This window comes from Choloepus didactylus, chromosome 2 (assembly GCF_015220235.1).
Source record: "Choloepus didactylus isolate mChoDid1 chromosome 2, mChoDid1.pri, whole genome shotgun sequence".
Classification (NCBI taxonomy): domain Eukaryota; kingdom Metazoa; phylum Chordata; class Mammalia; order Pilosa; family Megalonychidae; genus Choloepus; species Choloepus didactylus.
In genome coordinates, this window is record NC_051308.1 from 157,909,063 (window position 1) to 157,923,217 (window position 14,155).

A 14,155-nucleotide genomic window follows, 5' to 3' on the forward strand; every position below is an offset into this window, starting at 1 on the left:
GTAACCTCTACTTCTGAAGAAAAAAAGAGAGGGAAGGATGGAGAAGAAAAAGAAAAAATGATTACTTCAAGACTGTTACCAGCTCTTGAAGAGAGAGAAGTATGGGTTGGATGACAAAGTGTTACAGGTGGCCTGTACCCACTTCCCACCAGAAAAGGAATCTGTAGCAAAGGGTGGGAGGAGAAAAGATGGGGCAGAACGAAATGGGAGTATAACGTAGAAAAAATGAAATCAAAGTGCATATAGAAAGAAAAGGAAAGGAAGGAGGTTCTCGTAAATCCTTAGATTAGAATATGAAAATTTATATAGTTAAGATTTAAATTAGTTAAGGACATTTCTCTAATTGACCTTTTATATTTCTAATTTCATGGGGTAAAATAGACCCATTCAGCTCAGCCTTTGGAATTAATACTGTTTGTTCTGACAGTTTCTCTCCACCCTGAGTAACGCTCCGTTCCACTCTGCAGAGTTAGGTCTCAGTGAAAGGTGGGTGTGTTATTTGGTCATATTTATTTTTCCCTCTTAAAAGTTAATTAAGTCAGCGTTAACCATGGCTATGTAACCGCAGAACGGGCAGTTTCTTGAAGGTTCATGGTTTGGATCTGTTCCTGTAAAAATCCGCACTTCTCTAGTTATATTTAGTGTTCTGACTGCCTGAAGAGCTGGCTTGCTATGTGCCCGTGTGTGAAGGCAGCACTGGGCCTGTTTGCAGCTGAGTTTGTCTGATTCACTGCTACCCCTGTGCCAAGAGTATGTGGTTTCCAGTGGACAGCTGCCTGGGTTCAGCCTCTCCTCTGCTGCTTCTCCAGAAATCTCCCTGAGCTTAGCATTGTCGAGCTGATGCCATATGGTCCTGCAATTCTCAAAACTGTTTACTTGATGTTTAAACAGTGTTTAAACTTGCCCATAACCTTAACTCTGAAAGTAATGTAGTATCATCAATATCTATGGTATGGAACTATCCTGATGACTTTGTTTATATAGAAGTGACTGAATGTTTAAAAAAAAAGGACACAAGCCAGTTTTTTAATGTCAGGGCTGCTGTTTTAACTTTTAAGAAACCATGAACATTTCATCCTCTAAAACTTTAATTTCAAAAGGCATAGGACTTTTAAAGAAATACAGTGCATCTGAAACTGGTATATAAGAGCCTCCCTTCTACTGTTTAAAACTCTTTAAGAGTTGAATAAATTTCCTTGGTAGAGATGTTACATATAAACTTTTCAGACCAAAGTCCATATTATTGCTGAATTCCTAGTAATTTTTGAAATGTTTAATTACTGTTCCTAATAGCAGCAAAAGGTAACAGTAGCTCAATTCTCTTGCTCTTTCTCCGTATTATTTTCCATGGACACAGAGGCAGAGATGCCAGAAGAAAACAGTTGTATGCTTTTCTGGGTTCATTGTAGCCCAAGAAGTCATGGTAAATGTTGTTTTGCTTCCTTTTTATACTATAGCAATAATTCCACTTCCCATTACACAGAAGAAGCTATTCTGCTGTTAAAAGAGGTCATTAGATGTATTCATCAAAACGTTAAGACTGTTTTGCCCATGGAAATAATTTTTTATTGTTCTGAGTCACTCTGCTTTGTGGAATTTTTACATGAGTTCCAGGATAAAGATGAGATGTTATATTTATTTTACTTTGCATCCTCTCTAATATTTTGAGACTGCATGAATGTCAGACTTGTTGTTAAAGTATTTCCATATTTTTATTACTTTAGAATTTACTCTGCTATATTTGTCTCCTAAACTCCTCTTTGACAGTTCACTATGTGTTCTCAGCCTGGTGTATTTTGGCAGAACTACCTGCTTTTCCCAGGGTTCTGTGCTCATGTGATCTCTTGTTTTGCCTGTAGCCCCTATTCACATCTTCTCAACATATGTCTTCACTGTGTTAAAGGTTGCACACACCTTCAAAACTTTTTTACTTTTTTTGCTGAGGAAGTACTTGAATTAAATTGAGAACTTCAAGGGGCGTTTGTTATGCCTTAATTTTTTTTTTCTTGAATTAAAGTAAACCTTGCTAGAAGTGTTTCCTAGTTCAGCCTAGAATATCTCTGTGCTTTAGACCATGCTCTGAATCATAGAAAGTCCCTGAAATTCATTTTCAAGTATTCTTTGGTTTGATTGCAATCCAGCAATCGGGTTTTTTTTTTATTAAATTCAGTTTTATTGAGATATATTCACATGCCATACAGTCATCCATGGTGTACAATCAGCTGTTCACAGTACTATCATATAGTTATGCATTCCATCACCCAAATCTATTTTTGAACATTTTCCTTACACAAGAAAGAATCAGAATAAGAATTTTAAAAAAAGTAAAAAAGAACACCCAAATCATCCTCCCCATCCCACCGTATTTTTCATTTAGTTTTTGTCCCCATTTTTCTACTCATCCATCCATACACTGGATAAAGGGAGTATGATCCATAGGGTCTTCACAATCACCCTGTCACCCCATGTAATCTACATTGTTATACAATCGTCTTCAAGAGTCAAGGCTACTGGGTTGGAGTTTGATAGTTTCAAGTATTTACTTCTAGCTATTCCAATGCATTAAAACCTAAAATGTGTTATCTATATATGCGTAAGAACGTCCACCAGAGTGACCTCTCAACTCCATTTGAAATCTCTCAGCCAGTGAAACTTTATTTTGTTTCATTTTGCATCCCCCTTTTGGTCAAGAAGATGTTCTGAATCCCACAATGCTGGGTCCAGATTCATCCCTGGGAGTCATATCCTTCGGTGCCAGGGAGATTTACACCCCTGGGAGTCAGGTCCCATGGCGGGGGGGGGCGGGCAGTGAGTTCACCTACCAAGGTGGCTTAGCTAGAGAGAGAGGGCCACATCTGAGCAACAAAGAGGCACTCAGGGGGAGACTCTTAGGCACAATTATAAGCAGGTTTAGTCTCTCCTTTAGCAATTGGGGTTTTAAAAGTTTAAGTATAAACTTAAATAACAGTTCAGAGTTGCAGAGAAGACTTGCATGTTTAAAATATATTTGAATAGTAAACAGTGACTCCCCTATGGGTTGAGATTTCAAGTTACTGGTTATTGCCATTGTTGTTCCTTCCACATCTTGCCTTCCTCTATGTAATTCTGACTGACTGACTGACTGACTGACTGACTGACTGACTTAAGGTTTAAAATTGATTTTTGTACTTTCAGGCAAGGATAGAGGTATTGAGTGCTACAATTCCAACCTTTCTTGACTCATGTTTCCTAACTTAGTCAGCTTCTCTGACGATTATATTTACTCAACTTAGACTTGAAGGGGATAGAACTGGACAAGGTCTAACAGATAATTTCTTGTCTAAAAATAATGAGTGTCCACTATATTACATTTTTTCGCAAGGGTGTGTGTGGGCATGGTCTAGTTCTCAGAAGTTTTAGATAGCTAGTTTTCTTTTCAGGAAATGGTAGGATATTCATCTGAATCATTTTGTTTTCAACAGGTTGATATGATGAAAGAAGCATTAGAAAAACTTCAGCTCAATATAGTAGAGATGAAAGATGAAAATGCAACCTTAGATGGTGGAGATGTCCTATTCACAGGTATTTGTTTTTCCTATCCAAAAGTATTCCTAATACTTGGCTTATAGTCACTTATATCATTATAATTTTTTTAAATTATTATTACCAGAGTAATAGATGCTAAATGCAGGGAATTTGGAAAATACAAAAATAAAGGACAAAAGAGAAAAAAAAAAAAACATTTGAAGATAATCATTTCATGGTTGGGTGTATATTCTTTTAGTGTTCTTAAATCCATATATTTGCAGTTTATAAGACTGTTATCCATCTGCAAATGCCATTGTATAGCTTGCTTCTATCATGTTCTTCAATGAAAGACATGAGTTTGTGGGTTGCATAGTTTTCCATTGTATGACTATACTAGTTTGTATTTAAAAGATTCTTAATTCAAAATTAGTGTCATTTATAGATAATTTTCTTCCCAGTTGGCAGGACGAATTTAAATAATTGTCAGTGCAGATTGACTTGTCTTAATGCCAGATGAATAATAGCAGAACTCAACAAAATATAAACAGCTAATATTATTATTGATCTAACTGGAATCAGTTTATAGATTGGGTATAAATATGGCTACTAAAGAAACAATAATTCTAGCATTTAACATTTCCAATTCTTTATGGTCATATTATTATTGTTTTGTAAAATCCTGTGCTGACATCTGGATTCCTGGGTTGAGTCTGTTTCTATTGATGAGCAAGAAAATCAATGGTAATTTTAAATTTATAGTAAGAATTTATTTCCCCCTAAATGTCAGAGATTAAATACCTATTTCAGAGGCTGGTTCTCAGGGGTTTGGGAATGTAGCCCCAAGTGGCTCACTGAAAACATGAATTTTCTTGGAGGTTTAATACTTTAACTTCTGTGAATTTTACACTGAACTCTATGAATATAGCCAAAACATGACTTTATATAATATTTTTAATTATTTACAAATGGATATAAGTAATGTTTCAGGAGAAGGGATAGTGATTATCCTGTGACATTTGGGTAGCCCTTTGCTCAGTGCCACAAGCCTATGGGGGTGGGGAGCACTGTGCTGCCCAAGTCCTGGGGCACCATTCTCATCATAGGTTGTGTGACTGGTATCTCTTGGAGTGTGCAGTGCTCGGCCAGTGTTGCTACTGTCAGAGGCACTGGCCCTACCTCTGGGATTTGTTTGCATGCCAATTTGAGAAATGCAGCCATAAACACACAGACCCAGGAATCAAGGAGGTCCATTCTGAATTCTTAGCTCTGGTTGTGCCGATTATCACTCATCACTTGTATTCTGAATCCAAAAAAGGTGCCTAATAATGTCTGGTCCTGCCTTCTGTTTCCTGCTTTGCAGTTTTTGTATTAGGTAGAGTTGGGTAGAAAACAGAAATATGTAGCATTTTCCATGTACTTAGTGTCCTCTTCCTTCTGTAACTCAGGACTTCATTAATGATTTATCAGGAAATGGACACAAGAGGCACTCCTTTCCAGTGCCAGTTTTCTCCTGGGAAATCTGTCAGTCATGCAAGCAGCTACTGGAAAAAAGTGTTCCAATCACAGTTCTCTTAAATATGCAACATCAACTTATCTCTACTTTTATTTACTTCTATTGTGACATACAGAGTACATAAAAAAGACTTATAAAATGTTTATGTACAGTTTAAAGACCAACAATAAAATGAACACCTGGGTACCCACCACCCAATTTAAGAAATAGAATATTAGACTTTAGAAACCTTGTGTGGTCCCCCACTTCTAACCCCTCTCTCCTCTCGACCTGAGGTAACCACTGCCCTGAATTCTGTATTAATTGTTGCCTTGTCTTTCTTTCATCTCTATATGTGTATTCCTAAATTATACGTTAAATTTTGTTTTGCTTGACTTTTAGCGTTGTATTAGTAGATTTCTACTATATGAACTCTTGTGACTTTCTGTGTTTATTCTATGTTGATGTGTCGTTTATTAATTCTCTGTTGCATAGTATTCTGTTGTAAAAATATTTCCCAATATGTTTGTTCATTTTACTGCTAATGTATATTTGGGTATTTTCCAGTTTTTATCTATTGTCATCAATGCTGCTATGTGCATTCTCTTTTTAAAAACTTTTTATTTTGAATTACTTTCAAATGTATAGGGCAGTTACAAAAATAATGTAAAGCCCATACCGAGAACTCCAACATACTCCTATTCCCACAGATACCAGATCCATGAATTTCAACATTTTGCTACATTTGCCGTATCTATCTATTACATTTTCTGATCATTTGACTGTAGGTTGTATACCATCATGTACATTTCCTAAGAACAAGGATATTCACTAATGTAACTACCTTAAGTGCAGTTATCAAGTTCAAGAAATTTTATATTGATATAAAGCTTACAGTCCATATTCCAATTTTTTCATAAGTCCCAATAATATCATTTGAGCCTTTTCTCCTCCCTTGTTAGATGCCATCCAGGATCATATATTGCATTTAATTGGCATTGTCTCTTTCGTTGCTCTTTTTTTTCTTTAATTGTGGGAACATATGTATATAACAAATTTTCCCATCTCAATCTCTCAAGCATGCCATTTAGTGGGATTAATCACATTCCCAATGCTGCAGTACCCTCACCACCTCCCATTACTAAAACTTTCCCATCTCCCCAAAAGAGAAACCTTATACCCATAATGCATTAACTCCCCATTTCCCCTGTCCCCACTGCCCCTGCTTCTGTCTCTATGAGCTTGCATTTTCTCTGATGTTTTCTCTGTAGTTCCCATAATGCTTAAATTTAAGATTCTAAATCTATAACAATCTCATTTCCTTTAATACTAACTTAACTTCAATAGTATATAAAAACTGTTTCCTGTACCGCTTATGAAGCTCTTGTCACAAATTACATGTTTATACATTATGAGTCCAAAACCACTGATTTATCATTACATTTTATGCATTTGCCTTTTAGATCCTGGAGTTACAAACCAAAAATACAGTAGTAGTGGCATCTATAATTTACTCATGCCCTTACCCCTACAGCTCTTTATTTCTTCATGTGCCTTCAATCTATTGTCTGTTGTCTTTCCTTTCAACCTACAGAACTCTCTTTAGCATCTCTTACAGGGCTGGTCTAGTGGTGTTGAACTCCCTCAACTTTTGGCTATCTGAGAATGTCTTAATCTTTCCCTCATTTTTGAAAGACATTTTTGCCAGATATAGAATTCTTGGTTGGCAATTGTTCGCTTTCAGCACTTTAAATATATCCTCCCACTGCCTTCTTGCCCCTATGGTTTCCAGTGAGAAACTGATACTTAATCTTATTGAGGTGCCATTGTATGTAATATGTGGCTTCTCTCTTGCAGCTTTCAGAATTCTTTCTTTATCTTTAGCATCTGACAGTTTGATCATAATATGTTGTGGCTTAAGTCTATTTGGGTTTATCCTCTTTAGAGTTTGTTGAGCATCTCAGATGTGTATACTCATATCTTTTTCTTTCTTCTCCTTCTGGGACTCCCACAATGCATATATTGTTATGCTTGATGGTGTCCCACAGGCTCTGTTCACTTTTCTTCATTCTTTCTTCTTTCTGATCCTCATATTGCATGAATTCAAATACTTCTGCCAGCTCCAATCTGCTATTGAACCCCTCTAGAGAATTTTTAATTTCTTTCAGTGTTGTTTCAGCTCTATTTGTTTCCTTTTCATAATTTCCATCTCTATAATGATATTCTATTTGTGTTCACCTGTTGTTTTCCTAGGTTTCTTCAGTTCTTTGTTCACATTTTCCTTTGGGTCTTTGGGCATATTTAGAACCATTTTTTTTAGGTCTTTGTATGGTATGTCTCAGCTCTGGTTCTCCTCATCATCAATGGTTTCTAATGTTTTAATCTCCTTTGCCTTGGCCAGTGCGTCCTGTTTCTTTGTGAGTTGTGTAATCTTTTATTGAAACCTGGACATTTTTATATTTTAATGAGTTATCCCTAAAATTTAGACTCTGAAGCTAGTATTATGATGGAGTTTTCCTTAAATCCCAGGAGCTAACAAAAAAAAAAAAAAAGAAAGAAAAAAAAAGACCTTTCCCAGTCTTTGCAGATTGATGTGTGTGAGTATGTTCCTTCAGTGCTTATCCATAAAATGAGTTTAAAGAATAGCTCAAGGCCAAAGCATACGCTGCCCCCCCCCATCCTTTCTACGCATGCATCTTGTCTTGGGCATGCGCATGTGACCCTAGGAAATTTCCCTGTTTACACGGATATGAATGTCTTTTCTTTCCTAGGAACAGTTCCCTCATGTCCCAGGCACAGCATTCTATAGGAGAGCTCTGTGAGCTGCCTTCTACACACAGGGCTAGTTCTGGGATAGCAAACCCGAACCACCAGAGAGACTGGACTAGACATACATGTTCCCAGCATACACATGAGGGTTATTCTGATCTCTCCAGAACTGGGACCAGGGATCCACACTGGAGTGTGGGTTCCACACCAAGTGAGGGGTAAAGGAAGGGCCAGCCTTGAAAGCCAGCAGCTTTTAAGTTGCTTTTTTCTTGATTTGGCACTTGCCCTTGTACTGCAGTCCTCTAACTGTTTTCTGGAGTTTAAGAAAGATGTTTCTACCAGTTCTTGCTGGTTGTTCAAAGCTTCCATGAGGGGACAAAGCCCTGAAGCTTCTTACTCTGCCATCTTGAGCCTCCTATCCTTATATACATTCTTATGCATATACTGGGAGCATGTACAAAAGTTTTCATGTGATAGGGTAAACTGTTTAGCTTCAATTAGATGATTACACAGTTTTCTTCTTTAATCTGTTATGTTGTATTCATTGATTTTCCGATATTGGACTAGTCTTGCATCTCTGGATGAAACCAAACTTGATCCAAAACCAGTACTGGATCTGGTTTGCAAATATTTTAAGACTTTTCTTTCTGTGGCTTATACATTTCCATACTTATCCTTGTTTGGTTTTGGTAAAAAAAAAAAAAAGTCATGTTAGCCTCATAAAATGTATTAGGGAATATTCCTATTTTTCTGTTCTCTGGAATAAGTAAGATTTTAGTTACCTACTAAACTTTTATAGAACTTATCTATAAATAGACACTGTGGGCCTGGTGATCTCTTTGTGGGAAGATTTTCAACTATTTCAGTTTCTTTAATGATTATATGAATATTTTGGTTTTTCCTGAGTCAGTTTTGGTAAGTTCCCTTTTCTAGGTTTTTATCTATTTCATCTTTGTTTTCAAAATTTGGGATATAAACTTACAAATATCTTCTTAATATCTGTTTCAGCTTCACAGCATTTATTGTTATGTCCCCTTTTTTAATTTGTTATATTGTGTGTTTGTGCCTTCTCTCTTTCTTCTCAGGTTTACCAGTGTTATTAATTTTTTCAAAGAACCAACATCCAGCTTTTTTGAAACCTCTCTTTTGCATGTTTCCTTTCTCTGTTTCTGTCTTTATTTCTTCCTCCAAACCTCTTTGGTTTTATTCTGTTCCATTTTTTTTTTTTCCTTAAATCTCAAGTTGCAACTTTATCTCAATAATTTTGAACCTTTCATCTTCTTCAATGTAAGCATTTAAGGCTGTAACTTTCTTTCTAATATTGCTAAGTTGAATCCTTCCTGTTTTGATATAAATATTTTTGTTATAGCTTAATTCTAAATGTTCTCTAATTTCCATTATGATTTCATCTTTGACTCCTGAGTGGATAATGCTTATTTAAAAAGCTCATCATGTTCATTTGCTAGGACACCAGCTCATTACTCTGAAAATCAGTATATGAAAGAAAAATTTAAGCATTTAGCCTATTTTTCCTTTATGAATTCAATTCCAGATAAACCAAATACTTGATTAGGGCAAGTTTTTCCTTGTAGAAGAATTCCAGCCTGTAAATGCAAATCTCTAATTAAATAATGGATCTGTACAGTGATCATCAAAGGATGTTAAAAACATTAGATGAAGGGTTGATGGGGAACTTAAAATGGGGGAATCAGGCTAATACTACCTAAACCCACTGATTAGTCAGGTATCACTGAAAATGGTACAGCCAGTCATGTGCCCAAAGGTGTGATGCAGTAGAAGTAGTCTTATAAAAAAAAATTGAATAAGAATCTAAGCATCAAGATGAAACTATCAGTATACTGAAAATACAAAGGATAAAGGAACAATTTAAATGTTAAATGACATACAGGAAAACAATCACCCAATTTGGAATGTGAGGTATTCAGTAGGAAAAATGACCTGGTATAGCATATAATTGAATGAGGTGAGGGAGGAAAAAAAAGGGGGGGGGGGTATAAAAGGAAATGACATGAGACATAACAACTGAAAAAATATTTTTTTAATATTTCATTTCAGCATTTTAGTTGTTTTCATCTGGAAGGTCACTTAGAGGATCTAGCTCATCATCTTGCCAGAAACAGAAACCCAGTTTGCTTTTTAAAGAGAAAAGCAGTATATTTTTCTTTGTACTTTCCTATTCCACCCTAGTCTTTTAAGATGGAAATAGTGGTCATGCCCCATTAAAAATCTATTATAACTTACTTAATGCATTAAATGTTTTTCTTTAAAATTGTGTATAATTGTAATTTATAAATCTATTCTATCTTAAAAGAATTAAGATATTAGGAAACAATATTTTTATTGTAGCTGACTTTTTAATGAAATGAATATTTTTGTTGCGTGAAAGACCTCTCCCTAACTTAAATTTTGACTTTTATGTAGTGAGTTTTCTTAAAGGACAACACAATCTTCCTATTACCAAAAAAATTGCCAAAGTGTGACAACAGATTCCATGTCTGCCAATAGCAGAAGCCTTTGAAATTTATCATAACATGATTAGACCTATATCATTTACCCCTTTTCTAAGGACATTATGAGGATTAAAGTAATAACATTTGTGAAGCCTTATCAGGAAATTCCTTCTACATGGCTACTGTCCCTGTACTTTACTATAATGCTCTGGGACAGAATGTACTGAATTCTCTTTGAGTATATTTTCCACACTTCATTTGGAATTCTTTTCCAAAGAATTAAGGGATGATGAGAATCCCTGCATTTATGTATTGCCTAACTCCATCTACCATACTTACTTTTTGTCTTTTACTATGAGACCATTTTATCTTGTGCTCTGACTTCTGAATAGAAAAGTTGCAGAATTTCAGGAAAGCCAAAAAAGTAGGAAGTTCCAGCCTCCTAAACTAGATATTACAGTTCCATTTAGCACTTTGTAGATAGGTGTCCTCCGATGTTTCTTTGTGAAATAAATGGATGTGTATATTTAAAGATAGAGTTCTTAAGGGTCAGATCTGAAGACCAGTAAGTGGTAGACTTACTTTACCCAGATCGTTTCTCCAAGTCTTACATAATCATTATAAGAAAAGGGATCTGACTTTATCAGGAATGACCAGTATTGTTCTTTTAGGGGGCAAAAAAAGGAAGTACTGCTCACTTGTCAGTGCTGCATTGCTGTTACTTAAATTTCTGGTGGCAGATTATTAATGTGTTTAATTCTATTATTTCCTGGATGAAACTTTCATTTCTAAGGGCAACAGTTTGAAATACATTTTTTTTTAAAGAGCATAGGGATCAGAGTATACCTGGAGCTACTCTCTATGGTAGGAGAAAACTGTGTGATGCCTTAAGATCATTATCTATAGATAAAAGAAATGGCATGCAGCCTGCTGGCACCATCCACTCACTGTGTTCCATGGCATTTATTATAGGCAGAGAATTTTTTGTGGGCCTTTCCAAAAGGACAAATCAACGAGGTGCTGAAATATTGGCTGATACTTTTAAGGTAGGTAAAGAATAATCTATGCTTGACATGGAGTAATTACTTAATAATTATTCACAGATCCATTGAATAAATATGTCATGAATAATGGTGTTTCTCTGTCTACGGCTTTGCAAAATAATTCCTAATATTTTATATTTGCTAGAGGTTTTAGAAGCTATCAAATTCAAATTTCTCAATCAATAGGCTTCACTGGCTACCACAGCAGCAACAAAGTTTGGGCATCTTTGGTTTCCTCCCAGTGTAATCATACAAACACCTGGCAGATGTTCCTGGAACATTCAAGGACTTACAAAAATAATCTGGAGCCCCATTTGGCTCTGACATGGAGATGTCGATATTTTGGATTGGAATCAAGGGCCGCCTGTCCTTGAGTGCCTGCCAGGGGCCTGGCACTGTGCTAGGCACTGCACGTTTATCCTCTCCTGGTCTCCTTACTATGTTGATCATTAATAGATTGGCTTGCTCCACAGCTTAGGAAGAGACATACCCCACAGGCAGCTCCATTCCCCGTGAGCATGTGGAGGCTCCTGCTGAGCCACACTTTGCACAGGAGTTTCAGACACACCCTTCCAGAGAAGCCCACTCCATGGATTAAACAGCCAGCCATCTCGTTGCTGTTGTCACGGTCACACATCTGGGGGAAATTCTGTAATTTCTTTTTTGATTCAGTCTTCATTTAATTGGCAATACCAAAACTCGTGAGTCCCAGTTTTCCTTCTGGATATTCAAGGCCCAGAGGAGTAGGCATAGTTTAACCAGGTTTTTAATTGCTTTTAAAATCATTCTATGAAGTCAAACTGCTTGTTTTTCTATTGTATGTAGGACTATGCAGTGTCCACAGTCCCGGTGGCTGATGCTTTGCATCTGAAGAGTTTCTGCAGCATGGCTGGGCCTAACCTGATCGCTATTGGGTCCAGTGAGTCTGCACAGAAAGCCCTCAAGGTAAATACAAAAATGTGCTCCTTCTAAATCCTTCAGGCAGCACCGCTGACTCTTTCTAATTCTGTCTGCTGGGCAGGCAGCAAGGAGGGTGACTGGTACTTGTGCTTTCTGTGATGTGCACTGCCATGACCTCAAATTCATTAGGAACCACAGACACCGAAGGGTAGGAAGAACTCTTCACTGGTGAGCCATCCTTACTCACATACCAGGGTTCCTAGAAATGCCACAATTCAGAATAATAAACGCTAAACTCATCACCGCCACTCCCTCTGAGGGAAAGGAGAGCACATCCCCAGATGGAACACCCTGTCATATTTTGCCTCCTAAGTTGGGTAGCTGGTACCCAAGGGGTTGTTATGTTCTTCTTATCTTTTTTTAATATCTGAACAGTTTCACAATAATCTTGTAGAAAGCCATTATTCAGAAGTACTTATAATGCTTACTTTCTTCATTATATTTGGAATAATTCAATTTTAAGCCAGGAATTTGCCTCATTTTGCAGATGAAAATAGGAAAGCCCAGAAAAATGATGACCTGTCCAGGTGACACAGCTAGATCAAGAGTGGAAGTCATTGATAATGAAGCTCTTCCATTTGTTACAGTCCTTTATGGTTAAAAGACACTTTCCTTCTCTTTACTAACAATCCTGTGAGTTGACCTGGAAGTTCTATAGGACAAAGACCATGTCTGTTGTGCTTACCATTATGCTCGTTTATGTAGGCCCTGAATTAATGTTTAGTAAATGAATGAATAAATGAATGAGAGAGGTGGTGTTATCTCTATTTTGCAGATGAGAAAACTAGATAAAGTGATTTGCCCTAGGTCATAAACGTAAGTGGTGGGCTAGGCCGGTGACCAACCAGGCTTTCAGGTAGCTGCAGGTCACACACACATGACTTATTAGTAAATCTGTGTGCCCCGAGGTATGCAATTAATTTTTTGTCCTTTCAGGTCTTTTGGCTTCTATGTGAGGGCTAAATTTGATAGAGTTTGACTGGAAGCAATCATTATGTTAACTTGATATCTACAAATCAGCCAGCCAGCTCACCTGGCCTTTCTTTCCTCATTTCCCAAACTGTATCTGTCATTGTATTTCTAGGACTTTTTGACCATTTTTACTGAGCATCTGTCTCAGAATTTGATTTGTATCATGGTGTCCTTTTTCTTTATTTCCATTGGAGAATCTCTTTTGTTCTGCTTCACCTAGAAAGCTGTGTCAGCAATCTGGGTGTTGAAAATATGATGTCTTAAAAGAAAGCATTTGATGAATGGTGTCACTCGAGATGTCTAAGATTATTTTCTGGCTTAGGGATTTTCTGCCATGTCTGTCTATGGCAGCTGGGGCTACCAGCTTCATCTGTACATATCTGCAACTGATCACAAGGCCTTAGGGCAGGAGAGGACTGAACCCTTGTGCAAATTAGCAGGAAGAACTCCTTCTGGGTGGACAAATTAGAAAAAGTAGAACCACCTCCCACTCTAGACTAGGTCCCTAATTAAAATAGCTTATAATCAAGTATGTAGAAACTAACACATAACACACTAAGAGAGAAGACACTATGGTTAACTAGCACTACATCGTGTGACATAGGCCCCAGCTGCTATTAGAAGTTCGGAAGAGAGGGAGGAGCCCATTGAGGGTAGGTATTCAGAGAAAGTTCCATGGAGAAAATGAGACTAGAAGTGGGCCCTGAAGGCTGATGGCATTTGGCAGGATGAAATTCAGTGAGAGACTGCTCCACGTGAGGACATGGCATAAGCAAAGAATGAGCAGAATACATTCGTGAGATGTGAGGAAACCAGCCCAATTTTATCAAAAGGTTTTCTTGAGAGCCACTGGAGATAAAGCTGGGTGGAGCAGGAGAAGTTTGAAGAGGTAGGGAGTTAAAATCGAGGAGAAGGACAAGTTTATCTCTGTGAAGCAGGAG

The 14,155-nt window shown here is 37.1% G+C and overlaps 1 protein-coding gene across 1 annotated transcript in view; it reads left to right on the plus strand.

The window, feature by feature from the left end:
• The window catches only part of DDAH1 (dimethylarginine dimethylaminohydrolase 1), a 168,815-nt gene that overhangs the window by 121,228 nt on the left and 33,432 nt on the right, over nucleotides 1-14,155 (plus strand). The window contains exons 2-4 of the mRNA XM_037826742.1: nucleotides 3,462-3,561; nucleotides 11,212-11,285; nucleotides 12,108-12,227. Coding sequence (XP_037682670.1) covers nucleotides 3,462-3,561; nucleotides 11,212-11,285; nucleotides 12,108-12,227 — 294 coding nt within the window. The remainder of the gene's footprint in view (nucleotides 1-3,461; nucleotides 3,562-11,211; nucleotides 11,286-12,107; nucleotides 12,228-14,155) is intronic.